The 27,119-nt window shown below is 47.5% G+C and overlaps 1 protein-coding gene across 2 annotated transcripts in view; it reads left to right on the top strand.

Annotated features, from left to right (window-relative positions):
• The window catches only part of LOC130114124 (zinc finger protein aebp2-like), a 46,932-nt gene extending 28,025 nt beyond the window's left edge, over positions 1-18,907 (top strand). The window contains exons 6-9 of one of the 2 annotated variants that reach the window (XM_056281893.1): positions 4,509-4,576; positions 14,587-14,700; positions 16,885-16,914; positions 17,881-18,907. In XM_056281893.1, the coding sequence (XP_056137868.1) occupies positions 4,509-4,576; positions 14,587-14,700; positions 16,885-16,914; positions 17,881-17,887 (219 nt within the window). In that variant the 3' untranslated portion in view covers positions 17,888-18,907. The remainder of the gene's footprint in view (positions 1-4,508; positions 4,577-14,586; positions 14,701-16,884; positions 16,915-17,880) is intronic. The other variant, XM_056281894.1, reaches the window with a different exon arrangement.
• The last annotated feature ends 8,212 nt before the right edge of the window (positions 18,908-27,119 follow it).

The raw sequence follows: 27,119 nt of genomic DNA, 5'->3' as shown, positions 1-27,119 counted from the left end.
TGATGCATACACACCCGGCCATCTACATGACATAAAAGAAAACATGATTCATCAGACCAGGCCACCTTCTTATATTGCTCCATGGTCCAGTTCTGACGCTCACGTGCCTGTTGTAGGTGCTTTTGGTCATAGACAGGGGTCAGCACGGGCACTTTAACTGCTCTGCGGCTATGCAGCCCCATACGTAGCAAGCTGCGATACCTTGTGTTCTGACACCTGTCTATCATACAGCAAAATTTTCAGCAATTTGAACTACAGTATCTCTTCTGTGGGATTGGACCAGATGGGCTAGCTTTCTCTCCCCGCGTGTATCAGTGAGCCTTGGGGCGCCCATGACCTTGTTGCCAGTTCACTGGTTGTCCTTCCTTGGACCACTTTTGGTAGGCACCCCACAAGACCTCCCATTTCGGAGATGCTCTGACCCAGTCATCTTGTTGGCCCTTGTCAAAGTCGCTTAGATCCTTACACTTGCCCATTTTTCCTGTTTCCAACATAAACTTCAAGAACTGACTGTTCCCTTGCTGCCTAATATATCCCACCCCTTGACAGGTGCCATTGTAACGAGATAATGTTATTTACTTACCTGCCATTGGTTTTAATGTTTTGGCCAATTGATTTTGATATGTGTGTGCATATGTGGGAAGGGGAAGTTCAAACCATGATTTAGATATGATTAAGATATAATTTTAGCATATGTATCTATGCATATATTTTGGTTTATTGATGGGCAGTGTTAGGGCAGATCTCATGGGGGGGGGTCTTACTGACCCTGCATCCATTATTAAGAACTCCTAATTTTGTAGTAAATGTAATGATCTGCCACTGTTTCATTGGGTAAAAAGTTGTAACACAACCTCATTATTGGCGAGAGAGGGGATTAAATTGGGTCTGAGTGAGGGGAATTCCTTTGAAGCAGTTTCTTTGGAGAAGGGTGGTGTTGCAATATGGACCAGTCCCTGATGTAAATCTTATTTATACGTATATGCAGCGAGCCGCTGGATAGCTCAGTTAGGTAAGAATGCCGGCTTTCATGCTGGAGACCAGGGGTTCAAACCCCGGTTGGGGCGAGTCTCTAGTAAGAGTCCGTGGCTTAGACTCCTAATGCTATACAAGCCAATTATCAGACATGAGTGATCGTAACACAAATAGTCATACCAACTAAGTCGTTGCCCAAGGTAACAAGGTCCACATCAGGAACCAGGAAAACGTGATGAGAAATGGTCTACTGGAACAAGATATTTATGGACAAGGGCCAAGAACTTGGAACTGATGGAATGCTACTATAGAAGCAGACCCCAGGAAAGGGGCTAAATGAAGTGTATGTGGGAACTGTGGACCAGTAGGAGACCTACTTCCACACTGACTCAAGCAACTGGTGGCTCAATGTTCAAACATCAATTGAAGGTAGCTACTGTCACAGCTTGAGTTGGAGAGGCTCCAACAGGATGACCATACAATTCAGCACTCTGAAGGGTTGCCCAGTAGGCAAGAGATACAAGAGGACAGACTCCAATCAGCTGAAACATTCCTACCAGCCATGACAGCTGAAGCTATTGAGGTTCAAATGAGAATCATGGCCAGACAGTCTTGATGCCTGCTCAATAATCCAGGTAAGAAAATCGAAGAGGTTTGAATCAGTTCATCTGGATACAACGTTTATTGACAGATATGTTTCATCACTCAACTAAGTGACATCTTCATTCTAAACTACCTGCAGGTAGCCCCACCCCTCATAAACAATACAGTTCAATACAGTTGCATAATGACCGAAACCAACGACCAGTTGCAAATATGGGTGTGACCATTAACTGGGGCTTCAAAGGCCATGGGTACTATTCACAGAGGAATGTTGCAATCGCAGCATTGTAAGATGGCGACAGATGTATTCTTACCCCCCCCCCCCCGGTCGGTTCAAGGATGGTCGTTCCCTCTTAACACAGATGGCCTCTTTGACTCCCCGTTCAAACTATCGTTCCTCCCGATCAAGGATGTGCACATCCTCATCCCTGAAAGCGTGGCCACTGGCCTGTAGATGGGTGTAGACTGTGGAGTCCTGGCCTGACATATTAGCTGTCCTGTGTTGTGCCATTCTTTCGGCCAGCATCTGTTTAGTTTCCCCCAATATATAAGTCACTGCAATCCTCCTGGCACTTAACCGCATTCACTATATTGTTTCTGTTTACATATAAAACTGGTTGTTGATTTCTGTCGTTATGCAACTGTATTGTTTATAAGGGGTGGGGATATCTGCAGTCAGTTTAGAATGAAGATGTCACTTAATTGAGTGATGAAACATATCTGTCAATTAACGTATGCAGATGAACTGATTCAACCGTCTTTGACAGAGCAGACAGTTAATCCCTGAGTTTCCACGACTCGTGACAAAGTACCATCCCAAAGCCTGCTTGCGGATGTGAGCACAGCCTTACAGAATATCTCAACTGCCACCACAACAACGACCAATTAGCTTGTATATGCCACTGCAACTGTAATCCAGGAGATGCTTGGGTACAGGATTAAGAAGACCGGTCACCAACAGTACCTTCCGGAAGAGAGGGTTAGAAGTCAAGATCAAAGCAATGTAGAGAGATGTTAACAGAGGTATAGAAAGGTATGATGAAAGACGGGCCCTGGTTGAACAAGTACAGCAAGATGTCCATAAGAGAGGCCCTAGAAACTGTCAAACAAAGGCTCACAGCTCTGGCTGCCAGGCTAAAGAGGTACACCAGAGAAGCCAAAGCCAAAAGAGTAAATGGCCTGTTCCTCAAGAAACCATCCAAGGTTTACCCCCAGCTGCAGAATAACAAGGGAGCAACATCGGACCCACCCAGAGCAGAGACTGAGTAATACGTACTTGAAGAATATATGGGAAAAGGAGGCATTACACAACACCAATGCCCAGTGGCTGGTGGACCTAAGAGCAAACCACAGCTATATCTCAGAACAAGAACCAGTTGCCATCACAGGAGCCGACATCCAACGATGAGTCTCAAGCATGAAGTGCTGGACAGCACCACGTCCTGACATGGTTCAGCCATACTGGCTGCAGAAGCTAACAGCACTCCACGATCACCTGGTGACACAGATGAACCAACTACTAACATTAGGGTCTCACTCTGACTGGCTAACACAGGGGACAACAATACGGATCATGAAGGATCCCCACAAGGGTACAACCCCTTCAAACTACCAGCCGATAACCTGCCTCTCCACAACATGTTGCTGTCAGGCATCATAGCAACTAAGCTGAAGGGGCACATGAGTCAGTACACGAGCAAAACTCAGAAGGGGATTGGGAACAATACCAGAGAGTCAAAGCATCAGCTACTGGTTGATAGAGCAGTCATCCAAGACTCTAAAGCCAAACAGACCAACCTGAGCACAGCCTGGATTGACTACAAGAAAGCCTATGATTCAATGCCCTACACCTGGTTACTGGAGTGCATGGGCACTATAAAAAGCCAACAGGACACTAATCACACCTCATCAAGAACTCAATGCGGCAGTGGAAAACAATACTAGAGGTCAACTCAAAGACAATCACACAGGTAACCATCAAATGTGGCATATACCAAAGTGATTCACTGTCCCTGCTGCTGTTGTGCATAGGCCTGAAGCCTCTGTCAGATCATCACAGAGTGGGAAAGGTGGTGAGGACTGAAAAGGTTCAATTACCAGATGGCAGGATAACAGACCTACAGGACAGTTACAAATACGTGGGTATCCCACATGCAAATGGGAACCACAAAGAGGCAGCAAGGAGGTCTGCTACAGTGAAATAGCTCCAGAGAGTGGGGCAGGTCCTGAGGAGTCAGCTCAACGGGAAAAATAAGATCCAAGCCACCAACACCTACCATCAAGCCCTACTGTCTGGAATGATAAGCAGGCCAAGGGAGGAGGTAAAGGCCAGATATATTAGGACACGGAAACTCCTCATAGTGCACACCCAAAGTCCAGCAGCCTGAGAGTGTACGATAAGTGAAAAGATGGGGGCCAATGGTTAGTGAGTGCCAGAGCCATTATCCAGGATGAAACAAGGAACATCCATGAGTACACCAGAAAGAAGGCCCCCCAGGATGAACTGCTGAGTGAGTACCTCAGGTAGTAGCAGAAGACAAGTGGTAGGAAGAAGAGGAGGTATCATGGAAGACTAAGTTCCTCCATGGGATGTACCATTGATGGATAGAAGACGTGGCTTATATCAAGAAATCCTACCAGTGGCTAGAAAAGGCTGGACTGAAAGACAGCACAGAGGCTCTGATCATAACAGCACAAGAACAGGCAGTCAGCGCCAGATCAATTTAGGCAGGGCTCTGTCACACCAGACAATACCCAAGATGCAGGCTACTCATAGGCACCCCTGAGACAGTCCAGCACTGGTTTTGGCTACAGCGGAACAGCTTGAAAATAGGGAAGTAATCGAGACAAGAGCAGGAACACTGAATGTCTTTCTGTAGATATCTTTAAATATGCATTTAATTTACATTCCTACTCTGTTCTCTGTCCAGGTCCTGGCCAGGAGGAAGGAGGGTTCAGGCAAGGTGAAAGTCCTTCTACACTGGACACCTGAGGACATGTGAGTATGGCCTGGCCTTTGCTGTGTTTTGTTTCAATCTTTATCCACAAGCACTAGCTGCTTTTCCAGCAGGTTAGTTTTTTTAAGTCCCGAAGTTTTTAAGTCCCAAATAAGAGAGCTAAAAAGATTCCAAAGTAATAAAAAATTCCCAAAAAACTTGATGCTCACTCAGTATGAAAATGTAAGATGTGTCGATAAGATTATGAAAGGAAGATGGATAATAAATTTTCACATCTGTCCAAAAGCAAGTACTTTGTTGTCAACCATTTGCTTGCTCTTAGAACATTTTGATGACATAAACCTGCACACAGAGAGGCTTTTTAATTGCTTTGAGTGTAATTCAAGTTTTTTGAGCTGTATATATATACGTGCTCTCTACCTGATGAAGCTTGTATCCTAATTTAAATGAAGTCAGTACTGGACATTATTTCAAATTTGGCCAAGATAATTTCACCAAACCACTTTCAGTGAGGGGAAAAAAATAATCCAGAAATCTTCACCCCTGCTGCCATGCCAGCCCACCCCAATTGGTGACTTATTTCAGGTAGCCTTATGTGAGTGGTCAAACAAGAAAATGTACAGCCTCCGGGTAGCGTGGCGGTCTATTCTGTTGCCTATCAACACGGGGATCGCCAATTCGAATCCCCGTGTTACCTCCGGCTTGGTCGGGCGTCCCTACAGACACAATTGGCCGTGTCTGCGGGTGGGAAGCTGGGTGTTGGGTGTGTGTCCTGGTCGATACACTAGCACCTCCTTTGGTCAGTTGGGGCGCCTGTTCAGGGGGAAGGGGGAACTGGGGGGAATAGCGTGATCCTCCCATGCACTACGTTCCCCTGGCAAAACTCCTCACTGTCAGGTGAAAAGAAGTGGCTGGCGACTCCATATGTATCGGAGGAGCCATGTAGTAGTCTGCAGCTCTCCCTTGATCAGCAGAGGGGGTGGAGCTGCGAGTGGGACTACTCGGAAAGTAGGGTAATTGGCCAAGTACAACTGGGGAGAAAAAAAGGGGGGGAGTTTACAAACTGTCAAAGGGGCAACTCTACACCCCTGGTTTTACAGACACATCCCCCTCTATCAATTCGCTCACCCCCCCTCCAATCAGCATTTTTCAAAACAATGTATCAGGCAGAGAGACTGTGTAGTAATTTACCCTTAAAAACCAGTTATGGGAAACAACTGTCTTGCGTTTGATTTTATATTTTCAGTGTTTCAAATGTGTACTTGACCTATAGATGGAAACATGGCTATTGTGTTGCTTTACATCCAAAATTGTACACATTTGCGGGGGGGGGGCTTGCTTAAGGGCTCCTCAGCTTCACTTATCAAGTCTTTGCCAGCTGATTCACCATAATTCAAGTTGGCACTCCACAAGTAACAAGTCTGTTTCTTTAAAAAATTTAAAAAAAAGCATAAGCCTGGGTTCAAATCTGACCCAGGATATTGTCGCATGCCCTCCCCCGCTTTCTCTGCTCCATCCTCTCTCAATGTCTCTTGACTGTCCAATCAAAAAAAAGTAAAATAAAACCTGCCAGATAAAATCTTAAAAAAGAACCAAATAATTACATTTGAACCGGTATGGAGAGGATATTAAGGTGCAATGAACTGTGCTCAATCTTAGAAAAACTCAAATGGTGTTAGACAAGTAACACAATACTCCAGTGAGATCTGTATTACATCTCATTGGCCTACGCACTGGCTGCTTTACCACACACACTGTGTTATGCTGCCAGAGGCATACAATGTAAAGCCTTATCCCCTAACACCAACATTTCCTTCCTGAGCAAAAGTGTATTTTGTGTGTGTGTGTGTGTGTGTGTGTGTGTGTGTGTGTGTGTGTGTGTGTGTGGCTTTGATAGTTTTACGATTCTCTTTTTCCATCCACTCCAGCTCTCAACACGTCAGGCCTCTCCTTTACTCTCAGGCTTGCTGTAAATTTCTCCCATGTTCGCCTCTTGGTTAAGCTAATATTTGTTGTGGAGATCTCCTAGTGCTCAGACCCCAGACCCCCTTTAAGTTCACACTGCTTACAAGATCTTCTGCGCTGAGCCCAAGGGGGTCTCCCTAAAGGTAGCTGGGAGCTCTTGAGTATCATTCACAGCTATCGGTCACACTGCTAAGCGATTGGTTGATTGGTGGGATTCTCAGGTTTATGCCAGGGGTGCCTGCTTAACTGGGTGTAGTTCTGAGAAACCATTCTATTGCAGTGAGGTTTTATTTATGGTATTTTCATGAACCAGAGTTCACAAGGTTGTTACGCTGTAGCCTGGTTCGTCTCACGTTGCTCAATACCAAGCACACCTTCTAGTTAAAGTCCAGTCCAAAATTGGGACATTAGCATGAGTGTTGTTGTTTTATATGCTGTTAGCCTGCTAACCAGCAAAAGAGGAGAACAAGTTTGGCAGAATGATTAGATCGCAGTATTTATCATCATGAATCTTGGATTCAAATGGAGAAGTACCTATAAAGTGTTTTGCTCCATCCTTCCTTCCAATTAATGATTTAAATTGGTCTCATACTTGAAAATCTCATACCAGTGTGGGAAGATGGTGGCGTGAATTCACATTTGTGGCAGCCTCACCCAGTACCGCCCATGCAGTGTCTTTGTCTACGTCTGCATCTAAGTTTGTCTTCGTTTGATGGCTGGGAGAGCTGGCACTGGATTGGCTGGGAGAGCTTGGTCTGCTGCATCATGTGGGCCCAGGAAACATGGCCCTGCCTGGAGCTGTGCCCGAAGAGGTAACACCGAGGGCAGTCTGACAGGACACAGAAGTGGGGCAGGCTAAGCTAACTGCTAGCTCATCAGACCAGCATTTCCGACAACACCGAGGGCGGTCTGGCAGCAGCCTTGCTTAGCCTTGACTGTGTTTTTAGTGTCGTCATGCGGAGTGCAGGGAGGTGTGTCGAAGGTGTCTGGCTGGGAGAGCTGGCGCTGGATCGGCTGGGAGAGCTTGGTCTGCTTTGTCCGGTGAGCCCAGGGACCACGGCCCCTGCCTGGAGCTACGCCTGAGGAGGAAACACTGAGGGCTGTCTGACAGGACATGGAATTGGGGCAGGCTAGGCTAACTGCTAGCCCATGCAGACCGGCAGTTCCGACAGTCATCCTGGCTGGCGTTCATTCTCCTGGACAGCGACTTTTTTTGTTTAGTTTAGATATATGTGTTAGTTTGGATATGTGTTCTTGTAGTTTTTGGATGCATTTTTGTCTTTGTGTGTGTGTGTGTGTGTGCGTGTGTGTTGGGGGGGGGGTGGTGATGTCATTAAACCCTAAACTTGACAGGTTAAGGGCTGGTCCAGTTGGTAGAAGTCGTTAGTACGCTGCACCAGTCCTAAGATGGGAGAGGAAGGAGATCAAGGAGACACAAATGCAGGTGTCTTAAGTTGTGTGTGTGTTTGTGTGGGGAGGTATATTGTATATATTATCCCTTTATCCCTAGTCTGCTGAAAGTTTATTGAAAGAGCTGAGAAGAGTACAGCTCAAGTATGCTTATGGGTCTGTGTATTACTGTGTATGGTTCTGTGTGTGTGTGTGTGTGTGCACATTACTGCCAGCATCTGATTAATGATCCTGTACACACTCCTTAGAGACATTTAGAAGGCATGTGGTTGATTTCAGCTGTGTTGCTATGAGCGTGTTTCATCATCTCAGGCTAATGTTTAACGTTTTACTCGGTATTGAAGACTCCATATCTGACAGGTAGTCTAGTGCTCATTTGACTGAAGCTGCACGGTTCCATCATACAATATCCCCTTCAATCCCCTTAGATCAACATCGTGTGTGTGTGTGTGTGTGTGTGTGTGTGTGTGTGTGTGTGTGTGTGTGTGTGTGTGTGTGTGTGTGTGAGGGAGAGAGAGAGCGAGAGAGAGAATGAAGCAGAGTGTTTGCATCACTTAGCGCCTCCATGATCTGCAGTGTGAATGTGAGCAGTAATGATCATTATTACTGGAGAGAACCATTCACATTCTGACTGACTTTCATTAACTCCATTTGGATTAATGAGTAACTTATTAACAAGACCATTCCAAACACTACCCACCCATCCCCATTCTCTCATTCTCTCCCATGAATCAGAAGGGTGAAAGGGAATAAGGGAGAGACAGACCGAGACATGCAGGGAACCATGCATGTTTTCTTGTCTATGATAAATTGATGGAAGGATGAAGGGATCAACCAATGGTCCCAAGGCATTCAAGAAGCACTTGGAAACACAAACAGCACAACAAGCTAGCCTAGCATATTAAATGTAGTTATTAGAAGGTTCATTCATCACTTAGGCAACAATACACTTGGGTAGTAACAATACACACTTCTGCTTCTGGTGTGGGAAGGTGGCGGCGCAAATTCACATTTGCGGCAGCCTCACCCAGTACCGTTCATGCAGTGTCTTTGTCCACGTCTGCATCTAAGTTTGTCTTCGTTTGATAGCTGGGAGAGCTGGCGCTGGATCGGCTGGGAGAGCTTGGTCTGCTGCGCCCTGTGGGCCCAGGGACCACAGCCCTGCCTGGAGCAGTGCCCGAAGAGGTAACACCGAGGGCGGTCTGGCAGGATGCAGAAGCGGGGCAGGCTAAGCTAACTGCTAGCCCATGCAGACCGGCAGTTCTGAGGGTGGTCTGGCAGCGGCCTTGCCTAGCCTTGACAGGGTTTTTAGTGTCATCGTGTGGAATGTGGGGAGGTGTGTCGAAGGTGTCTGGCTGGGAGAGCTGGCGTTGGATCGGCTGAGGGAGCTTGGTCTGCTGCGTCGTCTGGGCCCAAGAACCACGGCCCTGACCGGTGCTGTGCCCGAAAAGGAAACACCGAGGGCGGTCTGGCAGGATGTGGAAGTGGGGCAGGCTAAGCTAACTGCTAGCCCATGCAGACCAACAGTTCTAACAGTCAACCTGGCTGGTGTTCGTTCTCCTGGACAGTGATTTATTTTTTGTTTAGTTTAGATATATGTGTTAGTTTGGATATATGTTGTTGTGGTTCTTGTAGTTTTTGGATATGTGTTTTTGTCTTTGTGTTGCACTACTGTGGGCTGGGGGAACTTATATTTCATCTCTTTTCATGTGTGCAAGTGCATGAAATGAAATGACCGGGTGTTTTTGATTCTGATTCTGTCAAAGTAGCCTTCAGCAGGACATTTAAAGCTGTGCTGCTCCAGGGGGCAGTGGCTTACAAAAAAATAATTCTGTGTCTTTATTCAGGCCAGAAGCAACGCAATAATTGGCAGGCATGATTTGTTGAAAATTATTTTTTTGTTGTGCACCTCAATGAAGTTTAGTAGATTGATGTGTCTTGCTTGACCTGGGTTTGCCTCTTGGTTTAACCTGTGTTGCTATAACAGTACTGCGACATGATAGAAAGATATTTGTATTTGAGGTTGAATTTTCTTACAAAATGGAGCAGCTTCCCAAACTGGGTCTCCTGGTGCTGCACAAGAACGCTGACCTTAACATTGAGCTGCTCGTTAAAGAAATATTTCAGCTTAATCCCCTCCCAAACACCATACACGCGCATAAATGTGTTTATGTATACACGCGCGCACACACACACACACACACACACACACACACACACACACACACACACACACACACAGAGACAAGCTTACAGTTTTTCCTAAGCATTTCACAAATGCTGAAAAGAAAAAAAAATGTGCAGCAACTCACATTGCAATCACAAAATCCAGTCAGTAATCTTTTTCTTCCCCGTCCATCCAGCTCTAATTAACACCTAGGTTTTGTCTCCTCCTGTGAACTGGAAGGAAGCTCTTGTGTAGATGGATGCTATAACTGGAGCAGGTTCCCAACCCACTTCACTGCTTCCTGCTGTCCCCTGCCATGTGAAATGACACACTCCTGCCGGAGTCGTTCTCACTGATGACCCGCTACATAGAGAAGCCTGTTGTATATGCAGTACACCGCTTCATGATAGACTTATGGCTCCTGCCATTGCTCAGCGCGTCAAAGCCTGAAGCCAGCCATCAATCCAAGCTCCTGGAACATACTCCGCTTTGGCACGCAACCACCATATAGCGCTCTCCCCACTGAGGCCGCACTCCCAATATACATTTTTGCCTCATAAAGAAGCTTTCCAAATAGCAGTTGCCTGTGGAAAACAAAATAAATCCATTTGTCTTTGTTTGGCTCGGTGTGACTGAATGGAGTCTTAGATTGGAGAGCTGTCAGCCCATTTTCGGTGAGCGCCGGTTGGCTTGGATGTTGAAAAGCTGAAAAGGCTTGCACCCATGTGCGTGCATGTGCGTATGCAGGGGTACATCTGCATGATACACAGACCCCCTGCGCAGCTCCCTCGTGTGACTCCCATCCGTCAGCGTTTAATAGCTCATCACTTCCATACAACACACTCACTCTGACATGTTTACCATGACACTAGGGACACATACACACACATTCATACACTCTCTCATAAACACTCATGCACACACACAAATATACATAGTCCTTTCACAATTAAACACACACACTTTGTCTCCCCTATACACATTCACAAACATGCATTAAGTGTACATTTTAATGCTCACCAGGTCCTCCTCTGTTATCAGAGGTTTATCTTGTGCAGGGACACTAGCCCAAACTTAGAGGGCACTCTGATGGGGGGGGCGTTTCTCATCTCCTCACCCTCCTTTGCCACATTAACCCCCCCCCCTTCCTCTTTTGCCGCAGAGGTAATCTATGTGAAGAGGGAACGACCATCCCTGAACCGAAGGGAGGGGGTGGGTGGGTGGGTGGGGGGGCTAAGAGTACATCTGTCACCATCTTCCAATGCTGTGATTCCACTATTCCCCAATCCCCTGTGAATAGTACACATGGCCAGTGTAACTCTAGTTAATGGTCACGGCAATATGTATACGAAATCGATCGTTGGTTGGGTTGTTATGCCACTGTGTTGTTTATAAGGGTGGGGATTCCTGCAGTCAGTTAAGACTGGAGAGGTCACTTGGATGAGTGATGAGAAGTTTCTCCCAATAAACGTTGTGTCCAGATGACCTGATTCAACCTTCTGGAATCCCCGAGTGGAGTTGAGACGAGCTGTATGGTAGGATATTTGAGCTGGCCCTTGGAAATGTGTGCATTTGCGCATACAGGCAGACGGGTCACATGCTCCCTCCCGAACGCCCAGCAGTAATTCCGGTTCATGTCCGTCGTAATGCGCCAAACTGGGGGTCGCAAATAATTAACGTGTGTTTCATGATGATGGCGTTTCAGCTGGGCTTGCTGCAGCAATTTCCTCTACGTATTATGTAAAATGTCATTCACAAACAACCATGCTTAATCAATCTTCAAATACACCCCTGTGTTCATCTAAACTTTGTGGGGTTCATTTCGTTAAGCTATGCGGTAAGCCGCACACATCTGGCACTTTAGAAAGCTACAAACCAACCTTGAAACCCTTCCAGTTCCATGTCTGATGCAAATTTCTTTTAGCCATCTTATTTTCACCGATCAGCAAAAACATTAAAACCACCTGCCTAATATTGTGTAGGTTCCCCCCCGTGCTACCAAAACAGCTCTGACCCATTGAGGCATGGACTCCCCAAGACCTCGAAGGTGTCTTCTGGTATCTGGCACCAAGGGATTAGCAGCAGATCCTTTGAGTCCTGTAAGTTGTGAGTTGGGGTCTTCATGGATCGGACTTGTTTTTCCAGCACATCCCACAGATGCTCAGTCGGATCGAGATCTGGGCAATTTGCTGGCCAAGGCAACACCTTGAACTCTTTGTCATGCTCCTCAAACCATTCCTGAACATTTTTGCAGTGTGGCAGGGGGCATTATCCTGCCGAATGAGGCCATTGCCATGAAGGGGTATGTGTACCTGGTCTGTAATAATGTTTAGGTGGTTGGTACGTGTCGAAGTAACATCCACATGAATGCCAGGACCCAAGGTTTCCCAGCAGAATATTGACCAGAGCATCACACTGCCTCTGCCAGCTTGCCGCCTTCGCACAGTGCTTTCTGGTACCATCTCCCCCCAGGTAGATGTTGCACACTCACCCGGCTGCCCACACGGTGTAAAAGAAAACGTGATTCATGAGACCAGGCTACCTTCTTCCATTGCTCCATGGTCCAGTTCTGATGCTCAAGTGCCCATTGTAGGTGCTTTCGGCGGTGGACAGGGGTCATCATGGGCACTCTGTCCGGTCTGCGGCTACACAGCCCCATACGCAGCGAGCTGTGATGCACTGTGTGTTCTGACACCTGGCTATCATAGCCAGCATTAGCTTTTTCAGCAATTTGAGCTACAGTATCTCCTCTATGGGGTCAGACCAGATGGGCTAGCTTTCTCTCCCCACACGCATTTGTGAGCCTTGGGGCGCCCATGACCCTGGTGCCGGTTGACCGGTCGTCCTACCTTAGACCACTTTTGGCAGGTACTGACCACTATATACTGGGAACACCTCATAAGACCTGTTGTTTTGGAGATGCTCTGACCCAGTTGTCGAGTCATCACAGTTTGGTCCTTGTCAAAGACACTCAGATCCTCACGCTTGCCCATTTTTCCTGCTTCCAACACATCAACTTCAAGAACCGACTGTTCAGGTGCTGCCCAATATATCCCACTCCTCGACAGGTGGCATTGTAATGAGATAATCAGTGTTATTCACTTACCTGTCGGGGGTTTTAATGTTTTGGCTGATCGGTGTACTTACCCTTCGGGTTATTTCTCTATATTTTTCCCCCTCTCAAGCCACCTCTCTCTCTCTCTCTCGTCCTCTTTGTTCTTTTATGCTGAATGTGCAGTGTGTGAAACGTTACCTGTGCACCATCCCGCTGAATGGGCTGACTGGGAACGTGAGTGATTTGGCTTGCTGGCTTGCTGGCTTGCTTGCTGGCTTGCTGGCTGGCTGCCTGCCTGCCTGCCTGTCTGCCTTCCTGCCTGCCTGCTGTGTGTGGGTGTGCATGTGTTCTTTTGCCGTCCATGTGTGTGCGGCACTGTATCTCTTGGGGCTCCTGCGATGACGCACGTGGTGACGGGGGGAATGCTGCAAGGTGGAGGCGGGGAGTGGGTGGGAGGTGGAGAAGGGAAGGGGAGGGGGGGTGCAGTCGACTTGGTCGCTAAGCTCTTTGTTTCTCCTCTCTGCACCATTGGTTTTGCCGTGCAAGCGCTCACATACTTCCCTTTTGTTAGGTGGGGGGGGGCACATAACTACAGTATGTTGAGTGCATGCATGTATGTGTGTGTGTGTGTGTGTGTGTGTGTGTGTGTGTTCGCCTGTCACTCACTCCCTCACGCGCACAACCTTCGCAGAGGTGACAGACTGCTGGTTGTTTAAATTTTGACGAGTAAGGTAGTTTGACTTGGAACGCGTTTCACACCCAGCCGTTCAGCATCCAGAGGTGTGAGCACCAGAACATGCAAACACATGCACACACAAAAATTCTCACACAGACACGCAAATGCACACCATTGTTGCTTATTTTAATTCCCTTAGTTATCCGACACTACACACAGGTAAACATCACGCAATGTGGACAAAGATGCTGCCTTGGTAATTGTCTGTGCTCGAGGACATTACATGTTGTCCGTCGTGTGTGTGTGTGCGTGTGTGTGTGCGTGCGTGCGTGTGTGTGCGCGCACACAGGTTGAGTCCCAGTTCTGTGGTTAAGGTTGTGTTTCTTATGGAAATGTACTCAATGTTCAGAGGAAGGTGTTAACATGTGCTCAAGAGTCAATGAGGCTCTTTGTTCATCTCTCTCACCCCCACCACTCCCATACACACTCCCCCCCCCCCCCCACACACACACACACCCTGCCTCCCCCTCCACCCCCTACCTGCTTCCTCTATCCCCTTCTCACGTGAGAGCCCATACTCTGACCACATGTTCTCCAACTGTGTGTGTGTGCGTGTGTCTGTGTTTGTGTTTATGGTTTTCTTATGTTTGCATATGTGTGTGTATTTGCATGTCTGTGTGCGCACATGCATGTGTTTATGCGTGTGTCCGTTTATGTTTACGGGTGCGTGTGTGTGTGTGTGTGTGTGTGTGTGTGTGTGTGTGTGTGTGTTCTGCAGACTGCCTGATGTGTGGGTGAACGAAACAGAGCGCGCCCAGCTGAAGACTAAAGTGGTGCACTTATCCCAGTTGCCGCAGGACACGGCCATGCTGCTTGACCCCAACATCTACAGGTGAGTGTGAGGGGGCTGCTACTCTTCCACCGGCGTCATGTGACCCGTGCACACAGACACGGGTCCGATCCCAACCATGAAGACGGTGGCGTCAGTAGTGGGATTAATGCAGGAATGAGTGGTTAAGGTTAGGGTTTGGGTTTGGGTTAGGCTGTCCGCAGTGAATGGAAGTCAGTGCAATGCCCTAAGAATAGCTGCGCACACCCCCGAGAGGGTGTGTGTGTGTAAGTGTGTGTGTGCGCGTGGGAGCGTCATCCTTCGCTGTGGCCTTACTCTTCCACCAGGTGGTGCTAGCTGTTGACCGTGTGATCAGCACAGACACATATACGTACACCAACACATTCATAAAAGGAAGTGAAGAGCTTTTACCGAAATATAGCATCTGCGGACTCATTCCGAAACGCTTTGGAGACCCTCCCCTGTGTGTGTGTGTGTGTGTGTGTGTGTGTGTGTGTGTGTGTGTGTGTGTGTGTGTGAGAGAGAGAGAGAGAGAGAGAGAGGGAGACAGAGAGAGAGAGAGAGATATGAGGCTTTGTCTAAAACCCATCCTGATTACAGGCTTGCCCGAATACCTCACATTTTGATGAGAGCCAACTAAGGCTCTCTGGCCTGATTGGTTAAAAAAAAGAAGAAGAAAAGGAAACACTTTGACCCTGTCATCAAGTAAGTACACAGATCGATTAAAATATAGATTTAAAAAAATCTCCAGTTTGCATTTCACTTGTCCTTGCTTGTTAGAGGCATTTGAGGTTGGGTTGTCATCATTCCTTTTCAAATCGAAATGACCACAACATATAACCATACTGGCGGCACAGTGGCGCAGTGGTTAGCATGGTTGCCTCACAGCGAGAAGGTCCTGGGTTCAAACCCCGGGGTTGTCCAGCCTTGTGGGTCATCACGGGTCGTCCTCTGTGTGGAGTTTGCATGTTCTCCCCGTGTCTGCGTGGGTTTCCTCCGGGTGCTCCGGTTTCCTCCCACAGTCCAAAGACATGTAGGGCAGGTGGATAGGCCGTACTAAATTGTCTCTAGGTGCAACTGTGTGGGCCCTGAGATGACCTGGCGGCCTGTCCAGGGTGTCTCCCCGCCTGCCACCCAATGCCTGCTGGGATAGGCTCCAGCATCCCCGCAACCCCGATTGGAATAAGCAGCTTGGATAATGGATGCATGGTTATAACCATACCTAAAATATACCACGCCTCCTAATAATAACAACAACGATAACACCGATAATGATTAAAATAGTATTTTTTAATAATTTTATTTTCCCTGTGCAAACTTGGACCCATAGCCTGCATCCTGTCCCATCCCAAGTGCACCACATTTCCCCACACATCAGCTATGATCAGAGTTTAAAAAGAGCTCAGCTCTCAGAGCTGCACCCCTTCCATCACCAGCAGGAGGCAGCGAGGAATATAAGATTGGCGTTATGGCCCACCATGTTAATGAATATGAATCCTGAGGGAGGAACAGTGTACCTTTTAAAATAACAGGGCGTCATCACACCGGTGATATATTGCACACGCATCTGCTGATCAACTCACAGAGGCCGGCTGGTTCTGACTGGACCTGATAGCTTAGAAAAGGCAGGGGCGGCCGGCGGACTCCAGTTTCATAGCCGACTATAACTGTCAGCACCCAGCCAATTTATGTCAAGGTTATCCTGACGCATGAAATCCCCAAACAAATGCGGTAGCCGTTGCGTGCAGATTGATTCTGTGCCACAAGGTGCTGGGACTGACTCAGGTGTAGTATGTGGGAGAGGTGGAGTGCAGCGGAGAGCCAGATCCCACAGAAACAGTCTCGGATTATCATATAACATGGAGGAAGTTGTTTGACTGTCCAGGACCCTGCCTGCATTCCCATGTTTGGCAGTGTGTGTTATGTGCTCAGGTTGGACCGAAATCATAACACATAATCAAACTGTCAAACGTATATATCTGCTGAACATACAGCGCGCACACACACACACACACACACACTTTTACACTTATAGTTATCATATATCTGTACCCTTGTCAGTCTAATGTTATCTTAATAATAATTAAATAATAACCAGTCAATAAATAATAATAATGTTATTGGGTATACAACCCAAATAGTAATTTAGGGCACACTCGCACACCCACACACAAACCAGTTTGAGTTGTACACTTTGTCCTGACAAGCTTTCTCCTCTGTCCCCAGAGCACTGCCCCAGAAGCGTATGAAGCAAAGGTAAGCCCGTCCAGAGGTTACGCTGAGTTTCTTGTCCCCACCATAGTTGGGGAACAAGAAACCACTCAGCTGCCACATATCCGATAATTGGGAAGTCTCAGTCGAACGGCATCAACCGGCTTACATCTGCCAATATTGACCGAGGATGCCTTGTTGCCTCCTCATTTGTTGTCAAGGAAAGGTTGCCCACCGCTTAACCGAATGTCAGCAGCCAATTGTATACTATTTTTGCTAACTGCCCCAGCTCGCTCTGAGGAAAACAAAAGCATCGAGTAATAAGTTAGCCTGTCGGCGTACATTAAAATCACTTTGTCATTGCTCGAAAACCTGAACGCAAAGCTACATCAATACAGTTGTGTGCACACATTCTTTTTGGTGGAGGGCTCGACTTTCTCTGGGCATAAACTGTTTTATTTTATCACACGCTATATCCACCTGCTTGTTCTTGTACGGCCATAGTGGCCAGTGTGTTAAAATTCTAATATCCTGTCCTTTTACTTTATCACAGATCAAATAGAGCTGATAAGGTGATGAGCTGATAGTAGTCACGGCTCGCTCGGCTTTAAACGGGCAACATGTGCCCTGTAGTGACTCTTCACAGAGGCTGATTACTTTATTGCTGGCAGTCTGATGGTTATTATGGACCATAAATCCGGTCAATTAAGATCCACGCAGCCATTTTTAGACTTGACCCTTGACCTAGTCTCGCTCAAGTCATCCTGTTTGGACTTGTCAGCGATATCATTGTGTTACTAATGGGTCAGCGCTTGTAAGTCGATGTAGTTGAGGTTGTGCGACACGGCGTAATGATGTATGTGCAGATGGCTAGTTGTCTATGGAGCGATGGCTCGCCCGTGCATGCGCGATGAACACCTCTGCTCATTCTATTGTCTTGCACATGCCACACTGACAGACTTTCTCTTCCTGTCTCCCTCCCTCCCTCCCCACCCCTGTCTTCGTATTCAGCCTATGAAGAGTCATCTGTGGACGTTGGACTTCCAACAGGGGATCCTTGTTCATAGGTTTGTTTCAGTGGGATGGAACCTTCCTCGCCTGTCGGTCCAAGTCGAGGAGTGGCGGAGGAAAAGACAGAGGGAGAGAGCCTCGCCTGCGGCGTCCCTCTCCTTATCTCCCCCCTCTGTCTTGTACATTTTAAACAGTTGTGACAGCAAAGTGGAGCATGGCGTTGCATTAACTAAAACTTTTCTCTGTTCTTAATGAACCTTAAGATGAATGTTTTATAAAAAAAAAAAGGAGTTGAGTGGAGAAAAAGGACGGCATCGGTGCACGCTTGCGTGACACATGGATCTTTGTGTAGTCATGTCTGAAAATGCGGCAGATTTTGTGTTTCGTGTAAATATTGATGCAGACTTGTAATTTATTTTTCTACCGTGAAATTTTTTTGGTGTACCGCCGGTTTTTGTTGCGTTTCTCTGACTTGGACCGTACTGACTGTGATATTTTATTTGAGCTGTCCCTTTTTTTTTTTTAGGAATTTTTTGAAAAACAACATTGAGTTGTCCCATTGTTTCACACAAAGACTTACCCAGTGGGTGCAATGATTTTGACAGTGTCTCTCAACACAGATGACGTCAGCGGTGTGCCACTTATCTCAGACATGCATATGATAGCAGTGCACGGTATAACTTTGTGGGGGCAACAAACAAAAAAAACCACAACAATTAGATGTGCCGCCACATAGCTGTGCGTGTCCTTCGGTGCACATACGGAAACGGTACCTTCAAGCATGGAGCTGACATTCCAGCACCTGGGGGATGCTTTGACCTTTGAACTGTAGCTTAGGCAGCATTAACCAGCCCCCGCCCATCGCCCCCGGCCGAACTAATTAACACAAACTGTGGATCATCGTTTTTGTCGAGATATTTTTTAGAGCGCCACCGTTCAAACCCACCAGAATTGGCTTGGTTAAACTGTTTTGTGTTTTCTACTGTACGTTGTCACTGTTGAAAGTGGAGTAGTATCTTTTAATAAATCAGGGAAAAACAACTGATAATTTGCACATGTGGTCTTTCAGCTCAGCGAAGTTGTCGTTTTTTTAAAAAAAAAATTTTTTTATTTTCTCTGCTTGGAGAGAGACCTAGAGGAGAGGCGCCTCCATTCTGGGGTGACCGTGGCGTCCTTGTGACGGCGTCAGAGTGGTTGGCAGGATTACCTGGCGTCCGTTCAGGCAACAGCTTTGGAAGCACGCTGTGGAGAAGACAACGACGAGGCCGACGAGGGGCCCCGTCGTCCTCAGCTGCTCTGAAACACCCCTGCAGAAAAAAGGTGGGTTCAGAGAGAGGCCTTGCCACAATCCTGCTCCTCCACTGAAATGTCACACAGACACCACACACACATGCACGCACACAAGTCAGTGGATTTTGGACGGCCGTCCCCTGTGATGCAATGAGGCCTTCAGGCGTCGTTCTGTTTTCAGGTAAAACCTTACAGATCTCCAGGAGGAGGATGGGTTCTTCCCTCCCATTATTTTCCAGGACTTTTGAGCCGTGGGAGCAAGGAAGAGAATGTGTTTTGTTTTTTTGTTTTTTCGACAGCATTGGGTGGAAGTTTTTTTTTGGATTTTTTCCCCCTTTTTCTTCCCAATTGTACTTGGCCAATTACCCCACTCTTCCGAGCCATCCTGGTTGCTGCTCCAGCCCCTCTGCTGAACCGGAGAGGGCTGCAGACTACCACATGCCTCCTCCGATACATGTGGAGTCGCCAGCCGCTTCTTTTCATCTGACGGTGGGGAGTTTCACCAGGGTGACGTAGCACATGGGACACACTATTCCCCCCAGTTCCCCCCCCCCGGAACAGGTGCCCCGACCGACCAGCAAAGGTGCTAGTGCAGCGACCAGGACACACCCACATCCGGCTTCCCACTCACAGGCATTGCCAATTGTGTCTGTAGGGACGCCCGACCAAGGTGGCATGGTGGCGCAGTGGTTAATGTGGTTGCCTCACTGCAAGAAGGTCCTGGGTTCAAGCCCCGGGGTAGTCCAACCTTGATGGGGTCGTCCCGGGTCATCCTCTGTGTGGAGTTTGCATGTTCTCCCTGTGTCTACATGGGTTTCCTCCGGGGGCTCAGGTTTCCTCTCACGGTCCAAAGACATGTAGGTCAGGTGAATCGGCCATACTAAATTGTCCCTAGGTATGTGTGTGTGTGTGTGTGTGTGTGTGTGTGTGTGTTTCGGCCCCGTGATGGCCTGGCGGCCTTTCCAGGGTGTCTCCTCGCCTGCCGTGCAGTGACTGCTGGGATAGGCTCCAGCATCCACGCGACCCTGAGAGCAGGATAAGTGGTCCCGATAATGAATGGATGGATGGATGGGGACACCCGACCAAGCCGGAGGTAACACGGGGATTTGAAGTGGCGATCCCCATGTTGGTAGGCAACAGAATAGACGGCTACACCACCCCGACACCCCGCATTGAGTGAAAGTTTCATTTCATCCAGCACAGCTGTGTTAATCTGGCCCCGAATTTCACAAGCTGCCACATTTCTCAGCCCTCCTCTCTCCACAAGTATGTGTTCTTTGAAACTTTCCAAACAAATCCATCAGTGCCCACTCAGATATGGACGTCTGTTATTGTTTTATTTGTTTTGAATCTATCATGACACTGATCCTATTCATATGAAGGTTTTAGGATGCCTTTCTAGCATTTTCGAACAGTGTTCTGGCGAGAAATGTGTCGTCTTAGAATATCTGCCATTTGACTTGAGATGTCCAGATTTCTTTGAGTCTCTCTTGTTCTCTGCACACCACATGTCCACGCACATCCCCTGAGTGATGGGGTTCATTGGCAGGCTGTTTTGCATAAAACCGAGAGCATTCTTGATGGGAGCTTATCTAAGCTCCGACTCAGGCGTTGCATCAGTTTGAGCAAAGATGCAGACAGACGGGGAGACTTTTGATGTCCCTCATCAGTAACTTTATCCTGCCATAACCTGACCAGCTCACAAATGGCAGGTTGTGACCCTGAGATGAAGACTGTCCACTCATCCTGCTAAAACAGGATATACTCTTCTAAAATAAAAAGTCATTACACCCACCCATCAGCCACATCTAGACAGCTGAGTTATAGGTGGAGTCAGGTCAAAGGTCAGCTGGGTATACGATCACTTCTGGTAGTTGAATGTGAACGTTAAATTTCAGCTTTTCTGAATGTATTTCTCTTCCAGATCTTAACAGAGCTTACACCAGTCTGATCACTTCAGACGATTTAACCAAGCCTGGTAATGAGGCACGCTGCCCGGCAAATGAAAAGGTCGGTCAACTTAGTTTAGGGGATGTTACCCTCTTATAACCTTTTTTACATTTTTTTTGGACGAATCACAGTGTGCTTAAAGACGAAGACACTTCTGTGGGTGTCTGGGTAGCGTGGCGGTCTGTTCCGTTGCCTACCAACACAGGGCTCCCGGTTCGAATCCCCATGTTGCTTCCGGCTTGGTTTGGCGTCCCTACAGACACAACTGGCCGTGTCCGCGCTCGGGAAGCCGGATGTGGGTATGTGTCCTGGTCGCTGCACTAGCGCCTCCTCTGGTCGGTCGGGGCGCCTCTTCGGGAGGGGGAGGGGGAATAGCGTGATCCTCCCACGCGCTACGTTCCTGCACGGAAGTAGCCGTGATTGGCTGTTGCGTCGGCCAATAGACAGCGCGGAACCTCAAAGTGCACTGACTTGAAACAAACGATGCGCACTGAAACATTTAGCAAGCTAGCTTACAACTGACCTTAACATTGCCAGATCGTACTGTAACGATAGCTAATGTAGTTTAAACCCTAACCAACAACCAATCACGTCTACTTCCGTGCCTACACCCCGTTGGATCTGGCATCAACCCTGGTGAAACTCCACACTGTCAGGTGAAACTCCACACTGTCAGGTGAAAAGAAGCGGCTGCTGACTCCACATGTGTCGGAGGAGACATGGTAGTCTGCAGCCCTCCCCGAATCGGCAGAGGGGATGAAGCAATAACTGGGACGGCTCAGAACAGTGGGGTAATTAGCCGGATACAATTGGTCAGGGGAAAAAAAGGGGGGGCATTTTTGTGTTTTAAGATGTTTTCACATTGAGTCAAGTTGTGTTGCGGCATCCTTGGGAGGGAATCATCCCGCTCCCGTGCGGTGTGAACATTGTTAGCTGCTTCATGACACGTCTGACAGTGTGTGGTTGTTTCTGTGGGTCTTTTCTATCGTCACTGAAGCCCCGGCTTCAGCCCAGCCACTCAAAACCGGAAGGCCCTGCGTTGTCTGCAGCTTCGCTTGGGTTCGGGTCTCCGTTTGGACACCGAATCTCTCCTCTCCTGCTCGGGATGCTACCGGTGCTGTCTGGCTGAAGAATGGGGGCATTACATCAAGAACAAAAGCGATGAGAAATCCTGCCCTGAAATTGTGCTTTTCCCACACCAACTCCCATAATTTAGAGGGGGGGGGGGGGAAACTGCTCGGAAATGGATGGGAGCGTTTTGGTGGCAAAACCTGAACAATTCAAAGGCAGCGCAATTTTTATTGACTGTGTTTGGTTATTACTGCATGTTAAAGGGTATGAGTCAACTTGAAAGTTGGAAAAGGTAGCCGGTAGACAAGCATTCAGCTGCCATTGGCCTCGGGAACCCCCCCCCCCCAAAAAAACACAGCTTAGAATTTTCGACTCTGCTACCTCTTTGTTTTCAGTGAAGTTTGTAATCAGATGCTGTTTTGGGTCAGCCCAGGTAGTCCTGTATACCCCACATACAGATGCATGGCACATACATTTCCATTCATAGTTTCACACTCTCGTCAAAAACATACGGCTTTCGTGAGCTCAAATCTAAAAATAACTCAAATTGGGTAATGATGTGGTATGAAGGTGGTAGTTCAAATGCACCCGAGTAAGACAACAGGCCATGTAAGGGTTTTATGGAGAGATCTGGCATTGGAAAGGGTTTTTATAAGGGGGGTGTATGCATGGTGACATGCATGAAGGGGCGACAGGACTGCCGTGTTTGACCTGATAGACAAGGTATTTCATACAACTGGTTCGTCAGCTGAAGAGAGAGACCCTAATGGTCTTTTTATTGAGCGTCATCTCCATCGCAGTCAGTCGTGTTTTTCTTTTTCAAGTCCTTTTGAGATATTGCCCATCTAAATAGTGACAGCACCATCGCTGTAGCTTCATCTCTCCTTGTTCCTCTATCTCCTGGGTTATTCATTCAAGTACTGGACACAAACATTTTGACAGCTGGGAATCCTTCTGTTATTCCACACTTGCGCTCCAGAGCACTGCTCAGTAATGTCTTCTGACTGTTGACCCGGGCTGTCAACATAGAGACCCATGTCATGTCTAAACATCTGCTAACTACTGAGGATTGAGGAGAGAGGGCATCAGGGACCACCGTGTCCCGCGGCCATCCGCCCACGCCGTCCCCCAGAACAAACCAAACTGTCACGTTCGGGTTTTATAAGGATAATGCTTAATAATGTTATCATTTTAAATTCAGCATTCGATTAAGCTAGGCTTTTAAATGCACAACGTAACCCGTGTTGAAGTAGTGACATGGCTAAAATAGGTTTTATGTAGTGAGGCAGATCAGAGCCGAGCATCTCATTTGCTTGAACTGAAATTGAGGTCGAAGGGTGGAACGCTGTGTGAATTGTGTCATTTGGTTGATGTATGGGCACAAGTCACGTTGTAAACTGCAACTGCTATGACGTAATCTACTGGACATACTGTAAGCCAGCAATATGTGCATCAGCAAAAACGCACATCTGAAAATGGCTAAAAGCCTGTGGTAGCACAACCACAGTCAGTTCTGCACCCTCAAAACTATACCAAGCTCCACAACAGGTTTGCAAAGCCTGGCTAGGTGCAGAACTGACTGTGCACGACACACCCACAGTCAGTTCTTCACCAGGAATCCAAACCTTTTGTGGAGCTTGGTATAGTTTTGAGGGTCATGTAAACCTTTTTGTCCTCAGTGTAGCATTGGGAAGCCTTTGTACCGGTGGTTGACGTGTGGCTAGTATTGTATTATCAGCAGAATCTTTAGTGGGCTCAATTTACCGTGCCTCATCCCAATGGCCAGTCCCTTAAGGATCCCATCGTCACCCCCAGTCAATATAATGGTTCCACCAGCCAGTTTATGTGACGCAAACATCTTGACAGGACCCTCCACAGGGAGAAGTAAATGCTAAAAACAGAGTTTATAAAGCCATCTTGACAGATGACCAACGAGAGACTGGAAGGTCAACATGTGTGACTTGATGTGCTGCCCAAAACCCCTTCTTTTCTGTTTTGATGTTCACATTCTTCTGTTTAGTCACTAAGGCCAGTGTTAGCTGCCGTGATCCCCTTGGCTATTGAAACAAACCCAATAACACACACACACACACACACACACACACACACACACACACACACACACACACACACACACACACACACACACACACACACACACACACACACATCCCTACCCCCACCTTGCCTTTTCTCTCCCAGCCATGCCACCAAACAACAGCAGCAGGTTTTATTTATAGATGATTGTATTTCATCATATCCCAGCATGTGTCATCAACTGCGGAGTGGAACAGAAACTGTTTTATTCCATCTCCACCAAGGCCTTATACTCAGAAATATGTGGGGGGGGGGGGTTCTGTGTTTTGGAAATTTTTGACATTTCAACATCTACCAGTCTATCATTGTCCCCCTTTTTTATTTCTTTTTATTATGAGAAAAAGTGGGTTTTTTAAGCAGGATTCAATCCCGTAGCGCTAATGGCCCATTCGGTGCCAGACTTGTCTCACTTCTGATGCTGTGACTTCACTGTAGTGGCTTGCCAAGTTGATTAACCAGTGTCAAGAGCAAAGGTGTGGAGGGAAGTGATTGCAACACACTTTGCTGCGTTGTCACACGGATAGACGGATGGATGGATGGAAGGATGAATGGCTGGATGGATAGCTCTGTGTTCTAAAGCCCGGGCCCTGGGGAGAACCAGTTAGTCAAGGAGCATTAGCTTTGCCTATCATCCTTCGTTGCACAGCACATGAACTGGAGCAAGTAAAAGTCAGTGCCTCCGTCATTTAGGTACCTTGCCATCAAGCATTCCCCTCCCAAGTGTCTCTGGAGAACACAGGTCAAAGGTGGCCAGGTTGGCCAGGGGGGAATAATGTCATGCTTGTCCCTTGCCGCACTACGGGTCAGATTGTTTGAGGTCAATGTGAGCTGAGGACGTTGAATGAAGCGGTGGCCTTTCTCACAAATAGGACAGATCACGTATAGAGAGATGGAGTGATGGTGTCCATGAGGATGTTAGACGACTCATAGGGGGAAAGTGGGTCGACGTTCACTGTAGCTTGCACAGTATATCTTATTAACCGACGGTATCTCCACGCTATCTTCACCGTTTGTAGCCTCTGACGGCCTCCGCGTGGTAATGTGGGACCACTGGTTGTGTCGAGGGCTGTCCTCAGACTGAGCCAGACTGTGATGAATTTTAGTACATTTGTCGTTGAAATCTGATTGGCCCACTGCCCCTCTCTCCTTGTGATCAGACGCTCTTCAGGCTTCAGTGATTTGTCACAGTTACTGCCCAAATGACTGTGTGGCCTCTACCCATTCACAATTCTCTCTCCCTCTCCCTGTCTCTCTCGCTCTCTCTCTCGGAATCTCTTTCTCCCTTTATCATGTCGATATGATAACGTTGTGCTTTGACAGCAGTTTTAACCTAGAAACTATTAATCCCAAAGACTGAAAGGTAATTTTCTCGCCCAGCGGTTAGCTACGTTGCTTCAGGGCATTCCATTAAAGGCGTGATCTCATTGTGAACTAGGACATCTACAGCTCATACACATATCCAAAGACGTTTTCAGATCATACGCATATCTAAAACCTGATCCAGGATTTAACAGTTGGGCTACAGCCACTTAGCCTCGCAAAGCTACGCAAGTTCAGTTCAGTTCGTTAAGGGATTATTAGTGTGGGAAGGATCCATTGAGGCTCAACTGTGCCCAGAGGCCGGAAGCCAGACCAGACGACGACAACTACGAGCGGCGGCGTGTTTTGAAAATGACAAAAATGGCAGCACTTGGGAGAGGTAGGCATCAATGCTGATATAGAATTGGTTTTATCAAAGACATTTACGATGAGGGTTAGATTTGTGTACAGACATAATGACTCGCTACATAGACTGACCCGCTAGCAGTGGTGGCGTTTACTGCTAGCAGACCAGCGTGTCGTGAAACGTGGCGCTCTGGTTCTACGTCATGGGGTTTGCGTCTTTGACTGATCAAACTCTGATCCACTCACCTGCAAAGTAATGTTGGTCCGCGCCCACTGATGACGTCCCTAACACGAACGAGCGTCTATTGACTTTTCGCAAAGTCCCGCCCTCTTAGTTACTGTTGCTATGCCCTTCAAGCGTTTCAGAACCATTCAGGAAGTAGCCGGAAAACACCAAAACATAAAGGAAGAAATCAGCGCATTCCCAGAGAAAATACGTGATGTATTTTGGAGTAATTCATCCTTAATATCATCCCGTGAAAGGCAGAAGGGGTTACAGTATGCGGTGGCGGGATACATTCAGAATATTAAAAGTAAATTGAGCGTAAAGCTTACCGGTCGCAATCAAAGAATGAGAAACCCCGTCAACTAACTCTGAAACACAATGAGGACCAATTGTGCTCTTGCACTGTAGGGTAAGTTACATATTTCGGCTATTATTGGTATATTTTTGATAATCCATTGTCAACATCACCATATTATAGTGTTGATTTTGGCCAAGGTTCCCCGTAGCGTTCTTTTATCCAGGCTTTTTCGGGGGTACTGTATGGGCTCCTGGGGTTCGCAGGGCGGCCAGGGACATGCCCCGGGGTCGGGGGAACCGCCCCATGATTTGTTTTTTTCACCTTCGGACCAGAACCGGTATTTTCAACAAAATAAGGCAAACGAGATGCCCCCGCGGGCGGGATGACTTTTCCGAACGACCGGTCCCCACCTGGAGCTCATAGAGGGGGAGAAAGGTTTAAAATAGGCCGGATATGAGGTGGTCAGACTGGCCAGAGACCATCCCAGCCGACCCTCCCCGCGGGTCTTTATGCTCTGAAATGAAAGGTGGAACCTGGCTAACCTGTGGCTAGCATAACAAAGTTATGTTAGTGGGGTAGCTATCATTAGCTATCATTAAATTAGGTATCTCTGGCCACATACTAAGCTGGTTACGTTCATCA

Source organism: Lampris incognitus, chromosome 6 (assembly GCF_029633865.1).
Source record: "Lampris incognitus isolate fLamInc1 chromosome 6, fLamInc1.hap2, whole genome shotgun sequence".
Classification (NCBI taxonomy): domain Eukaryota; kingdom Metazoa; phylum Chordata; class Actinopteri; order Lampriformes; family Lampridae; genus Lampris; species Lampris incognitus.
This window is presented reverse-complemented; position numbering and strand designations above follow the sequence as displayed.